We start from the raw sequence: 25,115 nt of genomic DNA on the forward strand, positions 1-25,115 counted from the left end.
TTTTTTCATGTTTCACTTTATATTTAAAATATTTTTTTATGATTTTTCTAAAGTTTTAAAATTTAATTCACTCTATAAATTTGACTTCTTTATATTAAATTATTTTAATTTCATATTATGTAAAATTATTTTTTTAATCATGTTTCATTATTTATTAAAACTTATATCTATTTTGGTTATTTTGTAACCAAACTTACTTTTACTCAATTATAATTCAAACAATCTTTTATTAATCTCACTTTTACAAACTAGTTTTTCTGAACTCCAATCCTAATACAATTCAACTTATTCAATTCTTTTACCGAACTTCATTTTTTTATAAGTTATTTTTTTCAATAAGCTTCTTTTGTAATAACTAATCCAACTGATTTCAATCGTGCTCCCGTCTCTCGCTGCCTTGCAGCGACGAGGAAACTGGAAACTCGGAAAGTCGATTCACGGATCACGACATCATAAGTTTCGGTGCAATTGTTTTTCTGTTAGTCACTGCGATATGGACATTTCACTTACCTCTTTGCTTTCTGAAATCTCTTGTTCATTTTTTCCGTCTTCTCGCTTGACTTCATTTCCCCCTCAACCTTCCCTCGAACCAAACGCCTTCAAGTCATTGCGTTTGCCCCCAAATTTTCGTTCCCGATCCAGAATCTTTCTCAGCAAGTCGTTGCTATGCTGCCAAAAGATTCGTGTGATAAGAGCTGCCCAGAGTTCAGAGCAAGCACATAATGACGGGTTTGTGCTGGAAGACGTTCCCCATTTGACCCATTTTCTCCCCGATTTACAGGTGTTGAGTTTGTTTGCATTAGTTTTCATTAAATATCTTGTCTTCTGCTGATTAGTCTAATATGTAATGCTTTAGCTCATCTGGATTATTCTTGATTGTAATCCTATATTATTCATACTGTTGTTTGCATAAAATGGGAAGTTTGCTTTTATCTGTCTGTGAATTTAAAGGAGAGATCATGGTGTCTAATTGAAATGTTTAGGCTCTGAACTAAAAATACAAATATATACAATATACATGTATTCAAAACGGAATATGCGGGTATGCTTTTTTTTTTTTTTTTGAAAGTTCATTTTTGCTATACATTTGAATCATCTCCTCCCGGCTAGTTAGTGAGAAAGGAAGCATTTTTAGTAACTATTATTTAATTTAATGAAGGAATTCTTGTAAACAAGGAAGAGCGTTTGAGTTGAGGGAAAGACACCGGTAGACTTCGGAATTCAACACATTAATTTTGGTTGTAATGAAATGAATCCTTAAAGTTAAAGGTCTTGCTATTCTTTCAGTAATATTTTTGGCGGGCAATCTTTTCATTTTGATTACAAAATAATCTTTATAAGTGTCTTGATTCCACTTATCCTCTGCTGCTCTATCCTGTACATATGCTCTATGAGAGAATTCGATTGCTATAGGCCCCCTCTGTTTACAAATTGCACCAACTATTATAAACCTAAGACAATTCCATCTAAATGGATTGATCATGCAGAAAATGAATCAATATCCAGAAAAACAACGTATTCCAATAAATTTGAATTCAACAACTGATATGTAAACACAATAAAACTGAAATTACTAATTGGAAACATTAATTTCTAATTTGAAGACTCTATTTAAGAATGCACGCCTGATAGTTAATAATTAATAAAAGGCATCTGAGTTGTGGGTTTTCTCCATTGGGTCCTATTTCAGAAATCTACATGATAAATTTGAATTGAAGAGAAGTGGGTGAAGTGATCATGTGCGGACTGTTTGCTCACTGGCCATAACCTTTTTCTGTTTTAAGCATTGCATATGGGACCTGAATTTCATGCAGAACAACCACATGATTTTCCAGAAATAGAAGTTTATATGAGTACAAAACAATGAATTTGAGAGAATATGAAAATGGCAGCTGCTCTGGATCGGAATTACTTCTAGGACTAGAAAATATTGTTCTTGAACAATTTAGCGAGAATATTGTACTAATGATGGATGATAGTAGTGTTATAAAATTTAGATGGGAAAGAGAGAGAAAGGGAAGAAGAGGAAAATAGGAAAACAGAAGAGGTTTAGAGAATTAGAGAGGCAGAAGAGAGATTGAATAACTCCTATAAGATTGCAAAGCTGAGTTAAAAAGGGTATTGGGGACTTATTCTTAGGCAAGAGTCCTAATAGATATGAATATTAATAGATACCATAATCTTATTTAAATACTCTCTAGATGTTCTACAACAACAACAAGCCTTATTCCACTAGGTGGGGTTGACCACATAAATTGTACGACGTTAATATGCTCTATCAACAACCAAGTTCCTAAGTATGTTATTGATCAGGAGGTCCTGTTCAATGGCTTCATTGAGCGTTCTTCTCAGCCTTCCTCTGCCCCTTTTTATAGGACTCTAAACTGTCTTATCTATCCTTCCCATCGGGGCCTTGGATTGCCTTTTCTGCACATGCCCGAACTACCTCAAACGATGTTCAACCATTTTTTCTTCGATTGGCGCCACACCTACTCTTGCTCGGATAATTTCATTTCGAACCTTATCTTTTCTTGTATGACCATACATCCATCTCAACATCCTCATTTCTGCGACCCCAACTTTAAGCTTTTGTTTTCCCTTTAACGCCCAATATTAACTACCATATAACATAGCTGGCCTTATAGCAATCCGATAAAATTTTTCCTTAAGCTTCTTAGGTACCTTCTTATCGCAAATAACTCCAGTAGCCTTCCTCTACTTTTGCCAACTAGCTTGTATTCTAGGCAAAACATTGCCATCAATTTCACCATCCTTGTGTATGATGGATCCTAGACATTTGAACTTTGACACTTGAGGAATGATTTGATCTCCCATCTTCACCTCCAAATCACCATTGCCTTGCCTCCTTCCAAAATTGCAATGCATATATTTTGTTTTGCTCCTAGTTAAGCGAAAACCTTTCAACTCCAAGGTCATTTTCCATAATTCTAATCTAGAGTTAATCTCTTCTTTTGATTCAGCCATGAGGACTATGTCATCCGTGAAAAGCATTCACTTAGGGATTTTTCCTTGAATAGGGCTCAGTTAGAATGTCTAGAACAATATTAAACAAGTAAGGACTCAAAAAAGATCCCTGATGTAGGCTAATTTTAATGGGAAAGTTCTTTGTCTTACCTCCAGATGTTCTTACACTAGTAGTTACCCCCTTATACATATCTTGTATGGCTTTGATATAAGCAACCCGTATACTTTTCTTTTCTAAAGCCTTCCAAAGTACTTCTCTTGGCACACGATCATAAGCTTTTTCCAAGTCAATAAAAACCATCTGTAAATCCCTTCCTTTACTCTTATATCTTTCCATTAATCCCCTTGATAAATAAATTGCTTTTGTTGTGGATCTCCCTAGCATAAATTCTCTAAATGTTCTAATCTATCTAAAATTCTAAATCCTACTAATATGATTAAATCCTATCTAAATCCTATTAATATCATTTAAATCCCATTTAAATCTTATTATATTTATAATTATAATTACATAACAAGTAGCTTTCTTTTAGATGTGGTGAATCTATTGTTTATTTTCCTTTTCTTTTGTATGCACTCAAACCTTGTTCATTGCAGTTATTTATAACTGCAAGAAGCTTGGGATGCACTGACAGCTTTTCACTTTCTATATTTTATTTCACAGAAATTTTTTCATTTTTATGATTCCCTTTCCATATTTTCTCCATTGAGCTGATTCATGGTGCTTATTTCATTACTTCTTTGTTGCAGTCATATCCAAATCCTTTGCAGAAGAGCCAAGCTTATGCAATTGTCAAGTTAGTCCACTTTTTTTCAGTTTTTATGACATAATTTACGTTTTTCTTTGTTATCGGATGTCTTTTTCTAGTCACAGAAATGTTTGTTTCTTATAGTCTTAAACTAAAAGCTTTTTTCCTTGTTTCTTTTGGATTATTAGGAACACTTTTGTGAGCCCTGAAGATGTGGTTGCACAAAATGTGAGTGACCCAGTGTTTCATTTCTCTTTCTAAAATGCCCTTTCTTTTCAAACGGATGATGACCCTCTCTCTATGTTGTTTTTTCATACCCTCCCTAGATTGTAATTCAGAAAGACAGTCCAAGAGGAGTTCATTTTCGGCGTGCAGGGCCTCGAGAAAAGGTATCATACATGTTATATTTGTCCACTTTTAATATTAATAAATTAATTGTGATGTACTGTAATGCTAGGTTTATTTCAAGCCAGAGGAAGTTCGAGCTTGCATAGTTACCTGTGGAGGATTATGCCCAGGAATCAATACAGTGATTAGGGAAATTGTTTGTGGTTTGAACTACATGTATGATGTTGAGGATATACTAGGAATTGAGGTGATTCCATTGAAACCTATATCTCTCTTTATGTTCTTTGTTTTTGCTAAGTGAACACTTGATGCTCGCTAATTCTTCAAAATCATAACTATTCTCTATTGTTGGTATACTAAGGTCCAAAATCCAGATTTAATCAGGATAATTTGAGCATTAATTATGGTGGACCAGATCTGGCATGGTCAATAGCTGACTGAATCTCGCATTAATTCCTATGCAACAAACTTATGCTAATATCTCTTCCTTTTTGTTTTTCAATATTTTTTCCTTTCATTTTTTTAATAACGATTTTATCACTTAATCTTATGTTGCCTGTCAAAAACATAATGCAAAACTTCTGGTTTTTAATTCTTTTGTTGTATTACCATCTATGTATTCACTGGCCTTATCTATAGGCATGGAAACAAACACAGAGCATAACATGATGTTGATGTAGCGAGATGATTCAATAGAAAGATAAAGAATAACGACACAATTGCCATAGATGAGTTGCTTTGTTGTTTCATTTGAATGGTAGGAATATTATTATAGAGAAGAAGATATTAAAAATCAGGTGGATGACAATATATCCTCCTTAATTGTGGTACAAAAAGAAAATAATAGAAACTTACCAGGCCATCATAATAATAAGGCTTTCCACTCCCTCTACACTATCACTAAGGGGCTCTTTGGTATGCAAAATAGAATGAAATGGAATAAGAAATGAAATAGAAAAAGTAACTGTGTAGTTTAGAAGTGTACTTCATGCTCCTGAAACAATATATTGATAGTAGAAAAGGATACTCACTACTAAGTAATGATACTAAGGGTGTAACATGTTATATATCTTGTCTTTTTTGCAATGGAAAAGGAAGGTTTTTTATTCCTTTTACCAAGTGCGATGTGCTCCCTTATATATACCATCATCGAACACCAATGGGAGGTTATGAAAACAAACTTATTCCTCAACAAATTTTATGGCCAGGAAGATTCTTTAAAATTTTGAGCATTTTCTTCCAGAGAAATACATCATGAGACAGTGTGTAAAGAATATTGCCACAAGTACATCATGAGACAATGTGTGTAGCATATTGCCATTAAGGGTGGATCTATAATCTTGTTATGAAGAAACTTCTTCAAAATCAGAGGACGCACCAATGTTTATCTAAAATTTTATATATAACCTACTTTGAATGGAAGCGGCTGCTGGGTAACGTAGCAGTAAAAGGGCAGCTGTTTTTGGATTAAGCTCACACACAATGGACAATGACAGGGGGTGGATCTGCAGAGTATTTCTGACATTTTTGATGCCACCATTTAAGCTAGTGGAGAAGTTTTTATGACTTTCCTCTGGTGTTCCTCCCGCAATTGCTTCAAGTTTTCTTCCTGGATCGCAGAGATCTCTTCTGCTGTTGTTTTTAGGAGGATATCATATTCTTCATCTTTTTAGTGTATTCTTTAATAAATCTTTTTTAATGGAAAAATTGTCATCTGAAAGCTGCACATGCATATGTATTGTTATGAAGCCTGGATTTCAACAGGATAGCTTTGTACAACGTGTATTCTTTTATTAGTATGGTCTGTTTGGATAATTTAGTTAGTTTGGTTTGCTCTTTGCCTTTCAGAACTTTCATCCTGTGACCGTTAATTTGATACAGTCACCTGAATGATAGAGAACACATATTTATGTTGTTATGTTAGATATATTGTTTCCTTCTTATTGTTTGACGTTTAAATGCTATAATTGTGTAACGTTATATTCCTGCTATTTTTTTGTATTAGCACTTCAGTTTGTGTGACTATAATGCTGCTGAAAACAATTCAGGGAGGATATCGAGGGTTTTATTCAAAAAATACATCGAAATTATCACCTAAAGTTGTTGATGATATCCATAAACGTGGTGGCACTTTTCTTCGCACATCTCGAGGAGGACATGATACCCACAAGATAGTTGATAACATTCAGGACAGGGGAATAAATCAGGTGGTTGTTTATTAATTTGTCTTAATTGTGTTGATAGCTTTACACCCTTTTTTTGGCCAAACCTTGATAGTTGAACCGATCTCTGTATATTAGGTATACATAATTGGAGGTGATGGTACCCAGAGAGGAGCTGCTGTCATAAATGAGGTAACTGTTTTCTGTCACATGATGAAACTTCTTACCTTGAACTGGAAGTCATTGCTTGTTCAATTAGTTCTATTGTATGGAGTAATATGGGCATAATTTTATGAAGGAAGTTAAAAAACGTGGTCTTCAAGTTGCTGTGGCTGGGATTCCAAAGACAATTGACAATGATATTGCCGTAAGTGAAGCATAATAAATCAATAGTTTTATTTCTATTTCTATCTTCTTTTTTTGCAGTTGAAAATTGATTCCTTGGTTTCCTCATTTATGAACAGTAGTTTTTCTTTGGCAGCTTAAAATCATGCGCATGACAACTTATATATTTGATGGCTTTCTTGAATTCTGTAAATTGAACCATGACGAAGTACTATTTTTGAGCCTGAATTGATGCATTTGATGGTTTCTGTAAATTATGCAGATGTTTCATTATCTTATCATTCTCTGGATCCGTAGAAAAACTTTTTATCATTGAACTGCAATTTGCATAAAATTTATATGCCATTTTGCTGTATGCTTTGGCAGTGTAGATCTGTGCTTTAAATAATGGAGGAATTCTTAGTATCATGGAATTTGAAGAAGCCAATGTCATCAAATATATATTATTTCGTTAAGTTTGAAACATTTTATTGCATTAAAATTTGACGATAGTCTTTTTCATTGCACCGTAATGCTATTGGAACTTTCTTAGCATTAGACCATCATCATGTACGAATTCCCCACTTTCTGGGTTTGTGTTTTTACAAAATCCATTTGAAGTTGTCTCATATTCAAATATGACAAATGTTCTTGCACTTATTGGCTTTCTAATTTGCATGATTCTCCCATTGAAAATTTCTCTTTCATTTTTTATTTCTTTTCCCTTTTTCAAGCCTTATTCCATCGGGAAGGAATAACATGATGCCATTATGCTCTGTTAACAATCAAATCTTTGGATAAATTGTTAATCAAAAGAGTTTTACCTTGATCCATTGAAAATTTCTCTACCATGTACAATCTCTTTGAAGGACTTCTGTCTCAATTTTTTTCCTTTATTTTTCTGATATTTTGATTTTATAGCGTAACATTTTGTTGGAGCTTCAACAGCTTCTATGAGACATTTTACATCTTCACAATATCAAGTTTCCTTGTAGTCTTCTAGACACAAAATACTAATGAAAGGTCTTAGTTAAATGGAGAGGCAGCTGTGCACATAATCCTAAAGAGGGTGATTAAATGTAGCAAGAGAATGAAAAGTTAAGGTTTCTTATCATAGCCCTTTTGGCAGCAGAAATGTTAATTTCTACATAGGGCAATTTGTTGCTCTAACAAACAATTGGAGTGTTTAATTTGATTCTGCGGACATATTTGGATGGTCTTACCTAACAGTGTACTGTAGTTTTCTCCAGAAAGAAACCCTTTTTTGTTGGGGGAAGTGTAGGGTTTCCCTCTATTATATTCTCACTCCTATTCCTAAATGTAGCATCTAGTTGAGATGTTTGCTTGACTCATAAGACTTCAATTCACTTTGTCTCCTAAATTCATAATTTCTCCCAAGCTATCCCTATTGATTGCATGCATTAAAGGAGAGTTTCCATAACTGGGGGTAGTTTACAATGTAAATGATCAAAGGGGGTATTTTAGGAAACTGACATTCATTTTCTTGCAAACAACTCGCATAACTACTTTTTTTAATCTTTGCAAATTAGTTACCTAACTCTTATGTTGAGGACTGAAGGGAGTATAATAAAGACTAATACAAGCCATGCGGGACTCCAGAATATATAACTAACTTTCATATTTATACTTCATTGTGATGGTTATAATGACTCTACCAAACAGTACTTGTATGTACTATAAATATAGCAATTATACTGCTACTCATTTACAGCTTTCATGCACAAAAAGATTAACATTTTGTACTTTATTAAGAAGTCAGTGATTTGTTCTGGAGAGAAGAATCAGTGATAATTGCTTTTGATATTTTTCTTGTTTGGCTTCAGGTGATAGACAAATCTTTTGGATTTGATACTGCTGTGGAAGAAGCTCAAAGAGCCATTAATGCTGCACATGTGGAGGTTCTAAGTGTTGAAAATGGAGTTGGAATTGTTAAACTAATGGGAAGATACAGCGGTATTAACACTTTAAGAAATGCTTCACTTTGTATTTTTTTAATCTCTCTCTCTCACAATTTCTAAGTCTCAAACAATTATTTAAAATTAATATGCAGAATTTGAGCTTTATATGATGCATGATGCATTAGTATTAGATCTTTAAGCATCTTGTTTCTTTTTCCAGCGATATACTTTACAACCTTCCATCTGCAGGTTTCATTGCTATGCATGCAACGTTGGCAAGCCGAGATGTGGTAAGATTGATCGAGTCTCACATCTGCTTGATCATTGTCATGAAAGTTTTTAAGCTGGTTCTGCTGCCTTTGTAAATTTTCATTTCATGTGGTAAATAAATTGGATAGATAACAAATTATTAATTCTAGTTCAGGATCTTCTTAGCAAAAGCATGAAATTTAGCTGTTGACATTTTTGGTTAAAACTGATTAACTGTCAGAATGAGGGTTGAAGATTTTCCTCCATGGCTACTCTGCTTGTCCCATGGTTATTTCAATGGCATGTCTCTTTCTGATTGTTGAGTTATGGACTCAGGCCCAACTAGGCCCATTAGCAATTAGTGGAAAAACACTATTGATTATTTTGTTTATTATTCCTTAATTGTGTATATCTTATATATCTAAGATAAGAATAGATAAGATAAGATAGATTTAGATTCTAGGTTTAGGTTTATTTTTCGGTTGTTGCCTACATCTCTTTTCTATATATTTTGACACGGTATGAATTCCTATTTCAAGAAATTTCTGGGGTGCACTCACCTCAGTTTCTACACTCATATATGAAGAGTTGCATAGCTGTTCCAGCTAAAATTTTCTTGGGATTTTGATGCAACTTTTACAAACACTAGCAAATGTGCTAGCTGACTATAAATACAAGATCCAAGGTCCCATTTGGTATGAAACATTGAGAATGAGAGGTAAGAATTGGGATTAAGATTGAGAAAACCCATTAAAAAAGTGTTTAGTTTGAGGGATTGCTTGTTACTTGGGATTGAGCAAACCTATATAGGTGGGATTGGGAAATATCCCTTGTGGTATTTGATTTATAATATTTGATTCAGATGTTCCAGATCTGGTCCAATCATTAAGTTAAATCACCCAAATTGTTCGCATGTTTGTGTTCCAACAGTTCCCTTCTGATCTCTTCATTAAATTCTAGATTCTGTGACAACATTTAAAGTTTTTTTTTTGGTCATCTCATAACGGTTTTTCATGAAATATAACCATGTGACACGTGAATAATCATCAACAAATGTAACAAAGTACGTATCTGAGTTACACTGTGAAAAATGTGTTCCAATATATTCATACTGATTCTGAAGCATATACATGGATTTATAGAGCTGGTAGGAGCTGTACAGAGAAAGAAATCAACTAATAAAAGACAATTAAACCTATAGTTGACTATCTACAACGGTAACAAATCAGGTATTAATGAATGAAATAATCTCTCCTTCAATCCCATGGTTGGATCATAGATATCAATCATATCTAACTTGTGTACAAATTCTCCAAATACTTCCTTGTATAGGCCCTTTGTAAGGATGTTTGCCGTCTGCTTCCAAGTAGGTACGTGTATTAATTTTACTAGACCTCAGTTGATTTTTTCTCTGATAAAGTGTCTATCAACTTCAATGTGCTTCGTTCTGTCATGTTGAACAGGATTGTGGGAGAGGTTGATTGTTGCCATACTGTCAGTGTATAAGTTTATTGGGAGTTTTATGTCGATTCTTAGTTCTTCCAAGACTCTTTTAATCCATATTAGTTCACATATCCCATGCGCAACAGCTTTGTATTCTGACTCAGTGCTACTTCTTGAAACCACATTTTTTCTTGCTCCTCCAGGTGATGAGATTTCCCCAAACATATATACAATAGCCGGATGTAGACCTTGTGTCTCCGTGATCTCCTACATAATCTACATCAGTAAAGATTTCTACGCTTGCCTTTTCAGATTTCTTGTATAGTGTGCCCTTTCTTGGAGTCCTTTTTAGATACTTTAAGATTTTACACATAGCTTTGAGATGCTTCTCTTTGGGTGCTTGAGCATGCTGACTGGCTACATTTACTACAAATGCAATGTCCGGTCTGATGTGGGAAAGATAGATTAATTTCCCAACCAGTCTTTGATACTGACCTTTGTCGACATCATTTTCTAAATTTTCTTCCTCCTCTTCCTACTCTTCATCACTTCCTTCTTCATCTTTGTCCTTATTATCGTCCTTCTTCTTTTTCTTTCGTTTTGTTGTTACTTCCATTGGCGTGGAGCTAGGTTTGCAGCCTAACATCCCTGTTTCTTTGAGGAGATCAAGCACATATATTTTTTGGGAGATGTAAATCCCTTTCTTGGATTGAGCTACTTCCATTCCAAGAAAGTACTTCATTTCCCCCAAGTCTTTTACTTGGAATTTAGTTGCCATCGCTGTCTTAATTCTATCCATTTCTTCATGATCATCTCCTATGAGGACTATATCGTCTACATAGACACTTAAGATAGTTTTATTAAGAAGAGTGTATGATCACTTTGTCCTTGAGTGTATCCTTCAGCCTTGAGAACTCTTGTGAAGCGTTTGAGCCATGCACGGGGTGATTGTTTTAACTCGTAGAGGGATTTCTTTAGTTTGCATACCATTTTTGGCTTCATGGTTGGGAAACTACGTGGTGGCACCATATATACTTCTTTTAGATCTCCATTTATAAATGCATTCTTGACATCCATTTGGTAGATTGGCCAATCTAGGTTTGCTGCTAGAGACATTAGGACTCTCACATTGTTGAGCTTAGCTACCGGGGAAAATGTTTCTGTATAATCCGTGCCATAGATTTGAGAGAAGCCTTTTGCTACAAGTCTTGCTTTGTACTTGTCTATTGTTCCATCGGCCTTATACTTTACTGTGAACACCCATTTACGTCCTACTTCTTTCTTTCCTTTAGGTAGAGTTGCTTCTTCCCAGTTGCCGTTTCCTTCTAGTGCATTCATTTCTTCCATAACCGCTTTCTTCCAGTTAGGAGATTCAAGGGCCTCTTCAATGCAGGTTGGGACCTTTATGCTGTCCAGGTTAGCAGTAAAGGCCAAGTACCGAGGGGAAAGTGCTTTGTAGGATATGTGCTATCAGGAGTTTTAGGTCAGGTTCAGTGCCACCTGTACTTCCTTCTTGATCATCAAGAATAGCAGCATTAAATTCCTCAGTTTCAGGATCAGTCACTAGCTCAGGTTTATGAGGTGCATCGAGAATTGTTGGCCTAGTTATATTATTTTTTCTCTTGTAAACTTTGTCAAAGTGTTTTTGTTTCTCACCCCCATTTTTGTTCTCCCCTTGACGAGAATGGTCGTTAGTTTTAAGGATAAAGGGAGTATCATATTCTGTATAGGGATCGAGTTCATCTGAGGCAGAGTTTGTTGGGGAGGCCTCCAATTCGTCCCAATTCTCCTCCTGAATGGAAGGCCAGGAATAGAAAGACTCAGATTCATTAAGGTAACGACACAGCTGATATATAGGTGTTTAGTGAGGGGCTTATAGCATTTGTACCCTTTGTGAGAAGCTGAATATCCAAGGAAAATACATTTGACAGCACGAGGATCAAGTTTGCCTTTGTGATGGAGATGAACAAAGACAGAGCAGCCAAATACTTTGAGAGGGAGGTTGTTTTCAAGGTAAGGAACGTTATGAGTCTTGTGGAGTACGTCAAGAGGAGTTTGAAACAAGAGTTTGCTAGGCATTTTGTTTATTAAAAAGGTTGCAGTGAGAATGGCGTCACCCCAGTAAAACTTAGGAACATCATTAGTGAATAAAAGAGCACGAGCAACCTCAAGGATATGTCGGTTCTTTCGCTCAGCAATTCCATTCTGTTAAGGTGTGTGAGAACAAGAACCTTTATAGATAATTCCATTTGTTTGGAAGAACTTGTTAAAGTTGTGATTGATCTACTCTGTACCATTATCGGTGTGAAAGATTTTGATAGAGGTGTTGAACTAAGTTTTAATCATTTGGTAAAAGGGGGGTAAAAGTGGAGTAAGCATTAGCTTTGTCTTTAAGTAAATAAGTCCAACAAATGTGGGTATGATCATAAATAAATGTTATAAACCATTTGTGTTGTGTGCGGTTTGCAAGAGGACTAGGACCCACACAATCACTATGAATAGTAGTAAAAGGTTTAGAGGGTTGGTAAATATTCCAAGGAAAATGAGCATAGTGGTGCTTAGCAAGTTCGCAAATGTCATAATGAAGCTCATAAATATTTTTATTAGGAAAACTGAAAGGAAACATTTTTATGAGATATTGAAAACTAGGATGACCAAGGCGTTTATGCCAAAGGAAAAGATCATCATCTTGTGGGAGGGATAATTTAGGCACATGAAGAATAGAATGAAGAACAAGATTTCTAGAGATGCGAACATCTCCAATGCCAGCAATAGAAGATAAGGATGCATCAGCAATTTTTACACACAGAGAGCCATCACACGGTGTATAAGAGCTAAATAAACTACAATCATCAGTCATATGGTCAGAGGCACCTGAATCAATTATCCAGCACTTGCCGATGCAAAGCATGTAGGAAATTACTTTTATTAACTACACTGGCTGTTGGTTATGGGCGTGATGGCTGAACGGATGAGGGAAGAGAGCTGAGTAGTTCTGTCAGCTTGGAGAGTTAGTCATTGGATGAGTCTGGTTGATCAACTCCTTTTTCTGCACTAGCAAGATACCCACGGCCTCTCCCACGTTTTGGTTTCCGGTTATTAGGCTTCCTATGTAAGGCCTAACATGTGTCTTTAGTGTGCCTAATTTTTTTGCAATGGTCACAGGTCGGCTTGGGCTTTTGGTGTTTAGTGTCGGTATTGTGAGAGAGGATTCAGGGGTCGTTATGGGAGTAGTAGCAGCTGGCATCATGACTCGGTGATACAAGTCCTCTCGTTGTATCTCTGCAAACGCCTTGCGGACAGTGGGTAAGGAAATGCGGCTAAGTATGCGACTTTGGACAGCATTGAGGTCGGGGTTAACGTCGGCAAGGAATTCAAAGAGGCATTCTTTCTCGACATTCTTCTGACAGAGGGTAGCGTCGGCCGCGCAATGCCAGGTGTTGTCAGTGTGAAGGTTGAGTTCTTACTAGAATGCCGACATGGTTAGATAATAATCGTTGAGTAGTCCATTACCTTGCTTAAGCTGCCACAGTTTGGTTTTAATCTCAAAAATTTGAGACCCATTTTCTTTGTCAGAATATGCCTCCCAAGTTGCGGTCCAGATGTCACATGCAGTGGGTAAGAACATGAAGCTTGCTTGATTGCCGACACCATCGCATTGATTAACCATGAGGAAACCATCAAGTTTTCCATTTTCTAGAGGAGCAAGGCGCTAGCGTTGGTGGATAATGGACAACGGGTCGCTGGTGAGGTAGCCAATCTTGCCGCAGCCTTCAATGGCAAGCTTCATGGATTGTGCCCACTCACGGTAGTTGTCGCTAGTAAGTTTTTCTGGAATGATCAAAACAGAACTCCCCTCCAAGCCATGTGTTGGATGAGAGTGCATGGAGCCATTGGGCTCCAATGTCGACTTTGTCGACTCGTCAGTCTCAGGTGATTGAGACATGAGAACTGCGCAGAGATTAAACAGTGCTGAACACCCATGATAGCTCTGATACCATGTGAGTTGCACTAAAAACTGTGTTCCGATATATTCATATTGGTTCTGAAGCATATACATGGATTTATAGAGCTGGTAGGGGCTGTATAGAGAAAGAAATCAACTAATAAAATACAATTAAACCTATAGTTGACTATCTACAACGGTAACAAATTAGGTATTAATGAATGAAATAATCTCTCCTTCAATCCCATGATATTTGGGATTCCCACAACTTAAAACAAGATCTGGATGGAATAGGACATGAACCCCAACTGTCAAAATGAACTGACTCAAAATGGGATGCAGCTTGGTTATGGATTCTAGACAAAAGGGGAAGACGGTGATGTTTAGCAAACTGGCAATATTCATAGTGCAAAGAGGTCATGAGTGGAATTTGTGGATAAAGCTTTTTCAAAGAAGATAATAGTGGGTTACCTAAACGATAGTGTGTCTTAAAGGGATCGAGAATGCTAGAGCAAGTAACTGAATTGGAAACTTAAATGTCAAGAATGTAAAGACCACTAGACTTGTAGCCTTTACCAATAATGTGCTTCGTTGTAAGATCTGGGAGCGAGCATAGTCAGGACAGAATGTGATAAAACAATGTAGATCATGGGTGAATTTGTTAACAGAGATGAGGTTGAAGGCAAAATTAGGCAAACTTAACACAGAAGACAACTAAAGTGAAGCTGTAGGATTAACATTACCAGAACTAAGATGAGAATGAGACCCTATAGCTATTGTAAGGTGTGAAGGGTTGACATGTGATTGAAAGGTGAAGAGATTCAGATTTCTTATCATGTGGTCTATGACACTAGAATCTATGATCCATTCGGATGATGAAGAGAGAAGACACTTAGTTGATTTACCTAATTTGGCAATAGCTGAAGATGTTGATGTTAATGATTGTCGATATGCACAAAACCAAGCATGCTCATCACAAAAAACCAGAGAAGTTGGTGTAGAATCTATTAGTGGCAGCTAGAACCATAAGTCAATAACCAAAGGTACTTCAACAAGAGACGAATTTTCACACACAACATTGAGGGTACAAATCTCATAATCTCCACTACTTACTACTCCTCACATCAATTGGGTTGCTTGTAGACACAACCAACAATACCAAAATCAAACTGACGAAATCACCATCTTGGCACTCAACAAAAATTATTACATCCTAACAAAAGCAAAACTCAGCATGTGAGCTACATTTGTAATTTTTTTGGCTCAAAATCTAATGCCCTTCCTTCCTCTCAAATTTAAAATATATATGTGTGTGTGCGTGCAAATAACTTTTGAGAAATTTAAAAAACTCACCGTTCAAGCATGGATTCTGGGGGAAAAAAAAATCACGCTTTAGGCATGGATCCTTTCTAGATCAGCAAAGATGATAATAAACCATCAATATTCTTCTTAAAGGCGGTACTTTGTAGGTACTGCAAGGTTGGGGATTTTTTTTTTTTGGGGGGGGCCTCTTTCTTTCTGTGTTCTTTTTAATCTTTCTTCTTCGTGTTCTCTTTCTAGTAGTTTTCTTTCAGGGAAGTCTCACCCTCACACTGTCTTTTAGTTCTTTAAATTGCTCTCCTTTCCAAATTGGGGAAGGGCAAGGAAATCAACAAAAAGAAAATATCTGACCGTGTGTCAACTGTAACAGGATTGCTGCTTGATTCCAGAGTCCCCCTTTTATTTAGAAGGAAAGGGTGGTCTTTTTAACTTTCTTGAAGAGAGACTAAAACAAAATGGACATGTAGTTATTGTGATAGCTGAAGGTGCTGGCCAGGAATATGTTGCTTCTGAACTGCATGCATCAGCTGATAAGGATGCATCAGGAAACCAACTACTTCTTGATGTTGGCCCATGGTTATCCGAAAAGATCAAGGTATTTTGTGTCATCTTTACTTGCTGTCATTGTATTTGTTGTTCTCCTCTTATGGATGTTTTTTTTGGCAGATATGTATGATAACTTCCATTATAGAGGGCTAGAGAGTGTGCGAGGTTGGTCAATTTCTTTGGGAGTCAATTCCATAATTTTAACAATTGAGATTATGATCTTAGTGTCAGATTAACTCGTAAGAAATTCTTCTGTCTTATTGAACAGTTGAGTTTATCCTGTTGGGAATTGTATTCTTATCCGTAGATGCGTTCTGTAACATAAAAAAATGGTAACTATAATAGAAAAGAAAAAAGGAAAAAAAAAATAAAAAAAAAAAATTTCTTCAAAGTTCAATTATTTCCCTTTAAATATGTTACTGTTTAAGTGGCGCCCCAATCCATTTGTTAACTCTCGCTAAATTCTCAAAAGTTTTGGCATAATTTGGACCAAGCAACATAAATTAATTATTAGTGCTAAAATAAAGATTGATGAATGTGATGGAGCTTGGACCTTAGATCGAATGCGGTATTTCCAGTTAATTACTTTTCCTTGATTAGAGATTTACCGCAACTAAATGCAATAATTTCCGTGTTAGATGAGCAGTTGGTCTTATTTCTCAAGAGGACAGGTTGTGATTATTTCTTGTATTTAATTTTGGTACTAATCAAATTCTATATATCCATTTACTGTTTATCGCAGAATCATTTTACAAACGTTAAGAAGATGGCTGTAAATATGAAATATATAGGTAAATTCTTTTTCCCTTGAATCTTTCCTTTCTTACATTTTTATTGTGCCAAGAAGTTCTTGTTCTTATAACTATTATTTGCTAATAAAAATTATTATTTTTGGGCAAAACATGTATACTTAAACTTCGCATCAGGTTACCTAATCAATTAGCTACACATTATTTTTACATCTTACTAACACAATTCTGAGCGCTATTAACTTAACTCTTGGATGACAATGATAACAAGTCTTATCCCACTAGCTAAGGTTGGCTACATGGACTGCACTTTGCCAATGTGCTCTTTTGAAGGTTTCTAGTGATCAGGAATATGTGCAGCAGCGACAGACAAAACAAAGTCAGCTCATCATCTAGTGTGTAAGTAGTGTATAGTATCAAGAGTGTGAATAGTGGGCCTAGTCCTTACACATCATTTTCATCTTCTATTAACTTAATTCTTAAAACCAAAAAGAAAAAAAAAATGAAAACAAAAGGTCCTTACACATCATTCTTATCTTCTATTAGTTGCAAAGTGTTAAATTGGCCATAAAGTTTACTCTTTCCTCTATGTCAACTCCCCCCAAAAATTGAAGATCAAAAGACTTGTACCTTTTTCTGGCCATCCCTTGAATACTTGCACCTGCCTGTAGAGTTCTGCATAGGAGCATGTAGAAAAACTGTGCTTATCACATTTATTTGGACAGTACGGTCATATGGCTGATTCTGACGAGATGAATACAAAAGGTATATGATGAAGATATAAAATAACTTTAGAGGTGTGAGAACATCCCCTCATGTCCCTGCAATCCTGTCTTCCATGGCGCGTAAACTGCATTTTGAAAGGGGATGATGAAGCCAACCCTTTTAATGTGGCCCCAGTGGATCCCCTTTTGAGTTCGTTTCCTTCACGGTAGATATGGGTGCTTGTTTAGACTATATACTGTTGAGGAGTGTTAATGACTATTACCCTTACAATTATAGAACTAGGGTGGATATGGAGACTTCCTTTATGATTTTTTTAATAGAAAATTAGAGGTGAATTATTGATTTTATTGACTAGTCTAGTGTGGTGCAAATATGATGTACATTTAAGTAGTTATTAATTAAAGGATTTATTGTAAGTATATAATCTTGAGTACACAGGTTTTGTCCCTTTTGTTTTAGAGACTCTTGAGGGGGAAAGAAACAAAGAATGTCAATGTTATAGTTTGTCTTTCAAACTTGTGAAATTCATTGGTATGATAGTGTAGAAATCGTGAGATTGTAGGAATTCAATGTAAATAGTATAGGTATGTGTTGTTATTTAATTTATGATTGTCTATTCTCTAATTTTTAGCCTTCCCATTTAATCGACCATGATGCTCCCTAGTGTATGGGTTTTCCCCAATTGGGACGGATAGAAACACAGAAGAATTATTTCCTCTTCGTATAGTTCATGGTATTAGAGAGCCCTTCTGGTGGCTAAAAGATGATTATTTTACTCATCCACCTGGTGGTGTTGGTTGGTGTTAACTCAGGATGACTCATGAATAGGTCCTTGTGCATGAAGGAAGGTAGGCAAAGATTGATTGGAAGAACCATTGCATTGTTAGTGCGAAATCTTTGTACCCTCATCTCAAATTGGCATTGTAGGACATGAGGAATACAAAAATTAAAAATACGCTTTTGTTTTAACATGTAGATCCAAGTCACTTAGGTGCAATCATCAATAAAGGATACGAACGAATGGAATCTGACATAACCCCAGAAAACAGTAGGAAGGAAACAGTGGTTCTGATTTAGCAAAATACTCTTCCCCCTCCATGAGAGAAAGTAAGCTACAATTTGTAACATAACATTCAGTCACTCATATTCCACAAACAACCTGGCATTCGGGAGACTAGCACTATTCACCAAACTCTTGATACATCTCTCTCGAGAACTCTCAGCTTATAGTCAAAAAGTGATGCACACCAAGATTAAATTTGGCACTTGGAATATTGGGACGCTAAATGAGAAATCTATGGAGGCAGTAGGAGTTATGAGGGACAGAAGGATTAATATTTTGTGCCTCTAAGAAACCAAATGGACTGGAGAAGTTGCCAAGGAACTTGGAGAGTATAAACTTTGGTACACAGGAAAGGTGAATGCAAGGAATGGTGTTGGTATTGTCATTGATGGAACATGAAAAAAAAATACGGTAGAGGTTAGAACATTGAAAAAATACGGTTATTTTAGAGTAAGTATTGGAAGGAATACTATCAATATCATTAGCACCTATACACCTTAGGTTGGGGCAGAAGCACACTTTAAAGATAAGTTTGGGGAAGATATGGAGGGGTTGGTTCAAATCATACCACTCGAAACTCTTATCGGGTAGGTATCTTAATGGATATGTCGGTAAGAAAGTAGGATAATTCAGCGGGGCTCATGGTGGTTTTGGTTTTGGGGAGCTTAATAGTGAAGGACAATCTATTCTTGACTTTTTTCTTGCGTACAATCTCAAGATTGTCAACACTTGTTTTAAGAAGCAAGAGGAGCATTTAATCACATACAAGAGTGGTGCCTCAAAATCACAAATTGATTTCTTTTTTATTAAGAATCCGGACAGAAGATTGTGTACTAATTGCAAAGTGATTCCTGGAGATGGGGTGACTGCCCAACATAGAGTACTTATCCTTAATGTACGTTTTAAGAGTACCAGGCAAAAGTACTATCAAGTGGTAAAACCCAGGGTTAAGTGGTGGCAGTTAAAGGGTGAGAAGAGGGAGTTATTCAAAAGGACCTTTTTGGAGGAAGGGATTTGGGAGTTGCAGGGAAATGCAAACATGATGTGGAAAGAGATAGCTACAAGGGTTCGTATGGTAGCTAAAGCAATTTTGGGAGAATCCAAAGATCCTGGTCAGAGAGATAAGGAGACTTGGTGGTGGGATAAGAGTGTGCAAGAGAAAGTCAGACAGAAAAGAGATTGTTTTAAGGCCATATATTTGTGCAATTGTGTAGAAAACCGGGAAAAGTATCATTTGGTTAAAAAAAAGATGAAGAGAGCAGTGAGCGAAGCACGTACTAAAGCTTTTGAAGGGTTTTATCAAGAGGTAGGAACAAAGGTAGGAGAAAGAAATATTTATAAGATTGCGAAGCAAAAGGAGAGGAAAAAGAGAGATCTAGATCAAGTAAAATGTATAAAGAATGAAGATGGTAAAGTCCTAGTTACTAATGGTGATACTAAAGATAGATAAGAGGCTTACTTTTACAAGTTGTTTAATGAGGGAAGCAATTATGCGATTCAGGACTTGTAGGACTTACTAATTAACGAAGATAATCGGAATTTGACTTTTTACTGCAGGATCCATATCGGAGAGGTTAAGGAAGCTCTCAAGAAAATAGACAATAGTAAAGCTGTTGGGCCTGATGGTATCCCTATTGAAATTTGGAAATGTTTGGACGATAAGGGTGAGGTGTGGCTAACCAAGCTTTTTAATGAAATTTTACGCTCTAAAAATATGCTGGATGATTGGAGGAGAAGCATTTTAGTTTCTATTTACAAGAATAAAGGGGACATTCAAAACTGTGCAAGCTATAGAGGGATAAAACTTATGAGTCATACAATGAAGTTGTGGGAAAAAGTGACGGAATAAAGGTTGAGGTTGGAGACTTCTATTTCAGAAAACTAATTTGGATTTATGTTAGGGAGATCCACAATAGAAGCAATCTATTTACTAAGGGTATTAATGGAAAGATATAGGAGTAAAAGAAGAGATTTACATGTGGTTTTTATTGACCTGAAAAGGCTTATGATCGTATGCCAAGAAATGTAATGTGGAAGGCTTTGGAAAAGAAAGGTGTACGGGTTGCTTATATCAAAGCAATACAAGATATGTATGAGGAGGTAACTACTAGTGTAAGAATACTTGGAGGTGAGACAAAGGACTTCCCCATTAAGATTGGCCTACATCAGGGATTTCTTTGAGTCCGTATTTGTTTAATATTGTTCTGAATGTTTTAACCAAATCTATTCAAGAAAGAATCTCTAAATCCATGCTCTTCGCGGATGACATAGTTCTCATGGCGGAATCCAAAGAAGAGATTAACATTAGATTAGAGTTATGAAGGATTTTGGAGTCGAAAGGTTTCCGCTTAAGTAGGAACAAAACAGAATATATGTATTGTAATTTTGGGGGAAGGCAAGACAATGGGGATTTGGAGGTGAAGATGGGGGATCAAATCATTCTTCAAGTATCAAAGTTTAAATACCTAGGATTCATTATATATGAGGATGGGGAAATTGATGGAGACATTTCTCATTGAATACAAGCTGGCTGGTTAAAGTAGAGGAAGGCTACCAGAGTTATTTGCGATAAGAAGGTACTTGAGAAGCTTAAGGGAAAATTTTATCAGACTGCTATAAGACCAGCTATGTTGTACGGTAGTGAATGTTGGGCAATAAAGGGAAAACAAGAGCACAAAGTTGGTTAGTAGAAATGAGGATATGAGATGGATGTGTGGTCATACAAGAAAAGGTAGTATTCAAAATGAAAATATCAGAGTAAGAGTCGTTGTGGCACCTATCCAAAAGAAAATGATTGAAAATCGCTTAAGATGGTTTGGACATGTACAGAGAAGGCCATAAGAGGGCTAGTGAGGAGAGTAGATCAGACAATATGGAGTCCCATAAAAAAAGGCAAAGAAAGACCGAGAATAACACTTAATGAAGTCATTGAACGAGACCTCCTGATCAACAACATATCTAAGAATTGGATGTTGACAGAACACGATGGCGTTGTGTGATTCATGTAGCTGACTCCAGCTAAAGAGATTAGGCTTGTTGTTGTTGTTGTTGTTGTATTAGATGGGACCCCATATATCACTGTATTAAACTGGAAGATAAGTTTTGTTTTTTGTGTTTTTTTCCTTTGGTAGGACGTGAAAGATAAGTTTCTTCCATTACTAATAAGAAATGAAGATCGTTTATGCTTATCAAAGCCAAATATCATAATGAAAAGACTCAATTCCAGTCCTTCAACAAATAAGGGAATGTTATTTTGATAACATGAAATGAAAGATGACTGAGTCAATGATGATGAAGCAGATTTGGTCTTTATTTGAATTCATGTCTTTTGAAGAAAGAGGAAGATAACAATCGTTTAACTCAACTGCATGCATCACTAGGAAATCCATATTTTTGTTCCAGTTGAAATGAGCGATGATGTTGGACATGTATAAGCTGACTTAACTAGTCAGCTAGCCACAACCATCACCCTGAAAGCCTATAAACATGCATAGACTCTCCTGTAACCTACTATGGAGACTAGGTAACAGTTGATAACAAGTTTGCTTGCACATCTAAAATTATTTTGGGTGCAAATTGGAATTCTATTATGTGGCACAATTTTCATGATTTCTATAATTATTTTTAACTTATATTTTGAATGGTACTACATTTTTTCCGGTTAATTTTGAAACACCTTCAACTTGTTCCTCTGTTCAACGCTTGAAAACCGTGAAGAGGTCTCTGAATGTATGCTGACAATAGTGTTTCCTTAAACAAGTATGGTATTCCTTGAGGCTCTACAGCTTGTAAAATAAATATTTCATCCATGTTCAACTACTAACTCCAGCTATATTACCAACGGGAATGTGCTTAAGATATGCCTCGCATTCACACTATGGCATGACAGGTGTCATCATCTTATTCTACTGAAGTTCGGTGTCAGATTTTAGTAGAGGTTTCTTCCTCTGCGTTTTCTTGGGGAAAAGAGGAAAGGCAGGCCTGGTGGGTTTGTGGGGGTTTTCTCTTATGGGTCTATAAAGGAATCATAAAGCTCGAGTTAAAGATTCTGGGGTTTCTCCCTTTGGCTTCTTTTCTTTCGATTGAAGAGGATCTCTTGTCCTTTGTTTTTGTAATGTTCTATCTTATCTTTAACAATCTTTTAGTATATCAAAAAGAAAAAATTATCCTTTTTTTTTTTTTTTAAATAATGCAGATCCTACATACATGATTCGAGCTATTCCAAGCAATGCATCTGACAACATTTACTGCACACTTCTTGCTCATAGTGCTGTTCATGGAGCTATGGCTGGGTACACCGGCTTCACAGTGGGACCTGTAAACAGCAGGCATGCCTATATTCCAATTGCTGTAAGTGGTTCTTCCTATTGCCTCATGTTCTAGTTTGAGTAAATGGATCGTCATTGCTCCAAAAGCCCCTTTCTTCCCCAACGACCCCGGTTCACCTATCTAATGGGTTTTTGAAATGATCTTCATTAGTCATGCTAACACATAGTCATCACCCAACGCCTTGACATCCCATTCCTTGATGAAGCTATAATTATTCTGCACGTTGTTTGACAATTATACTCAGACGTGGCACCACTTGTAGCGGCCATAGCCCATAGGTTGTTTCTTGCTTCTCCAAACGACAGAAGTTCCTTCATGGTCGATGGAAAAGGATTATGAAAGATAATATTAATTGTCATTGAAATAAGATATATATATATATATATATCTCAGAAAGCCTGCAATTGCACGGGGTGATCTTGAACAGCGACGGCGACGACGATGGAAAAAGTGTTGATAAAAATAAAGATAGAACAATACAAATGTTTACAAAAGCCAATGAAAATAGTGATTCTATGGAAACATATTCTCTTTAGTTTTATATACTACCTCCGGTCTTAATTATAAGAACTCATTTATAGTCTATAAATGAGGTCTTACAATTAAAACCGAAAGTAGTAGTATAATTGTTGATAAGTATAGAAAATAGGATTTTAAAAAGATTGTTAATAGTTTATTTAAGAATAAATTGTGATGAGAATTTAGTAAATTATTTTATTATTTTGTTAGCAAAGCCTAGAAAGAAGCAGCATAAAGAGGTATAAGTAAACAAGAGGGTCTTTGGCCCAAAAAACAAAAGCAAGGGGGCCACTAAGAACTCAGCCAGCTAGACGATGAATAAGACTTCATAATCAAAATCAACATTTTATTAGTTGATTTGGTTACTAAACCAGTAGAAGTACTTGTTCAAGGATATTGGTATGATTGTCTTCCAGTCATGATTAAACTATAGTGATCAGGCTTGATATATTCTAAACACATTGTGTGGAAAAATAACACGGTACTTCTGGTTTTTGGGGTGTTTTGCACGAGTCATGATGTAGTTTGCGATTTCAGCAGCCAGCCCTATCTTTCCATAACGTTGATCAAAATTACTCTTGACTTGACTTGGACCTTAAACTTTTGTGAACGAACTGTAGAAAAAATAATGGTAACAAAATTATTCCCGTCTATTTTTAAATAGGTTGCTCTGTTCACAAATGTCTTAGAAATCTTCATAATCCGAGAACTTCAACAAGGAGCCCTTAAGAGCCTGACGCTTGACACCACTTGATACATCTTGTTTAAGAAAACCGACTCAAACGTCATTTTAAGGTCCCTAGAGATCACCGATTATCAAATTATCATCATGTGAACTACTGTTTCCAATTTCATACCATAAATGGATTTGTGTAGAGTGTGTGGACAGATTTATTGGAAAAATGCTATCATTAATGGTTTTAACGAAGAGCGTATGACCGTGAAGGAGTATCTTGTCTCTTTCTTGATCTTTTCTGTCACTTTGATCCTGTTGCAGCGTGTGACCGAGAGACAAAATACGGTGGAGTTGACAGGTCGGATGTGGGCAAGAGTTCTTTCATCAACAAACCAGCCAAGTTTTGGGACGCCTGAAGATTTGATTCAAGATGGAGTTCAAAAAGAGACGGTCAAGGAAATAAATAAATGAAAACTTCACTCAGTTCCTTGCAAAAAAGATAATTTTAAAAATTGAAAATTGCATCTTAGTTGAGTCTGAAGCATGTATGCTAATATGGTACCTCAGGCTTATCATGTGTTTGATTATATTTTGCCATGCATTCAATCCTCTTCAGTAGCTCATGTTTTGTGGAAGAGGATTTGCAGGAATAATATGTGAATTCTTTTATAGAAAAAAGTGTTACAGAGAACCTTAAATATTGTATTGTCTTTTAGGAAAATTTAATCCGGATAATGCAATCTTTGAAATTCAGAGTAGTTTGGCTCTTGAAGCTTGAGTGTATATGTAACAAAGTTTATTATTATTATTTTTTTCACTCTTCTTTACCTGAATTTTACTTTTGTTCAAATCATCTGGTATGTAGTATTATCAACCAATTCAAATTTGTGTCGAGTCAATCCCTACTTGGGAGGAAGCTTTCCCAACATTGTCTTCGTAACAATGACGTCCCAACAGAAAACCTTGTTCAAGGAATATTGAAGCGATTATAATTGTTACACCCTGATAATTTTATCCTAATTGATGAATGATTTGAGACTGACTAAGGTCAAGTAGTATAGT

General features: G+C 36.0%; 1 protein-coding gene across 2 annotated transcripts; it reads left to right on the forward strand.

Annotated features, from left to right (window-relative positions):
* The first annotated feature begins 419 nt into the window (after nt 1-419).
* LOC114714962 (ATP-dependent 6-phosphofructokinase 4, chloroplastic) lies at nt 420-24,858 on the forward strand. 2 transcript variants are annotated; one of them, XR_003737500.1, is made up of 14 exons: nt 420-781; nt 3,736-3,782; nt 3,923-3,962; nt 4,061-4,123; nt 4,192-4,329; nt 6,131-6,289; nt 6,383-6,436; nt 6,543-6,611; nt 8,413-8,542; nt 8,737-8,777; nt 15,816-16,040; nt 16,112-16,156; nt 16,734-16,782; nt 22,725-22,757. XR_003737500.1 is itself a non-coding variant. In XM_028899757.1 (14 exons), exons 1-14 carry the CDS (start codon nt 494-496, stop codon nt 24,522-24,524), a joined length of 1,608 nt encoding a protein of 535 aa, XP_028755590.1. In that variant the 5' UTR covers nt 422-493; the 3' UTR covers nt 24,525-24,858. The 2 variants fall into 2 exon arrangements, 1 of the variants encoding a protein (XP_028755590.1); XM_028899757.1 differs by lacking the exon at nt 16,112-16,156 and adding an exon at nt 24,375-24,858 and having other exon boundaries at nt 422-781; nt 22,725-22,879.
* The last annotated feature ends 257 nt before the right edge of the window (nt 24,859-25,115 follow it).

Source organism: Neltuma alba, unplaced genomic scaffold, assembly GCF_004799145.2.
Source record: "Neltuma alba isolate B1F8T4 unplaced genomic scaffold, ASM479914v2 tig00011557_pilon, whole genome shotgun sequence".
NCBI classification, from domain to species: Eukaryota; Viridiplantae; Streptophyta; class Magnoliopsida; order Fabales; family Fabaceae; genus Neltuma; species Neltuma alba.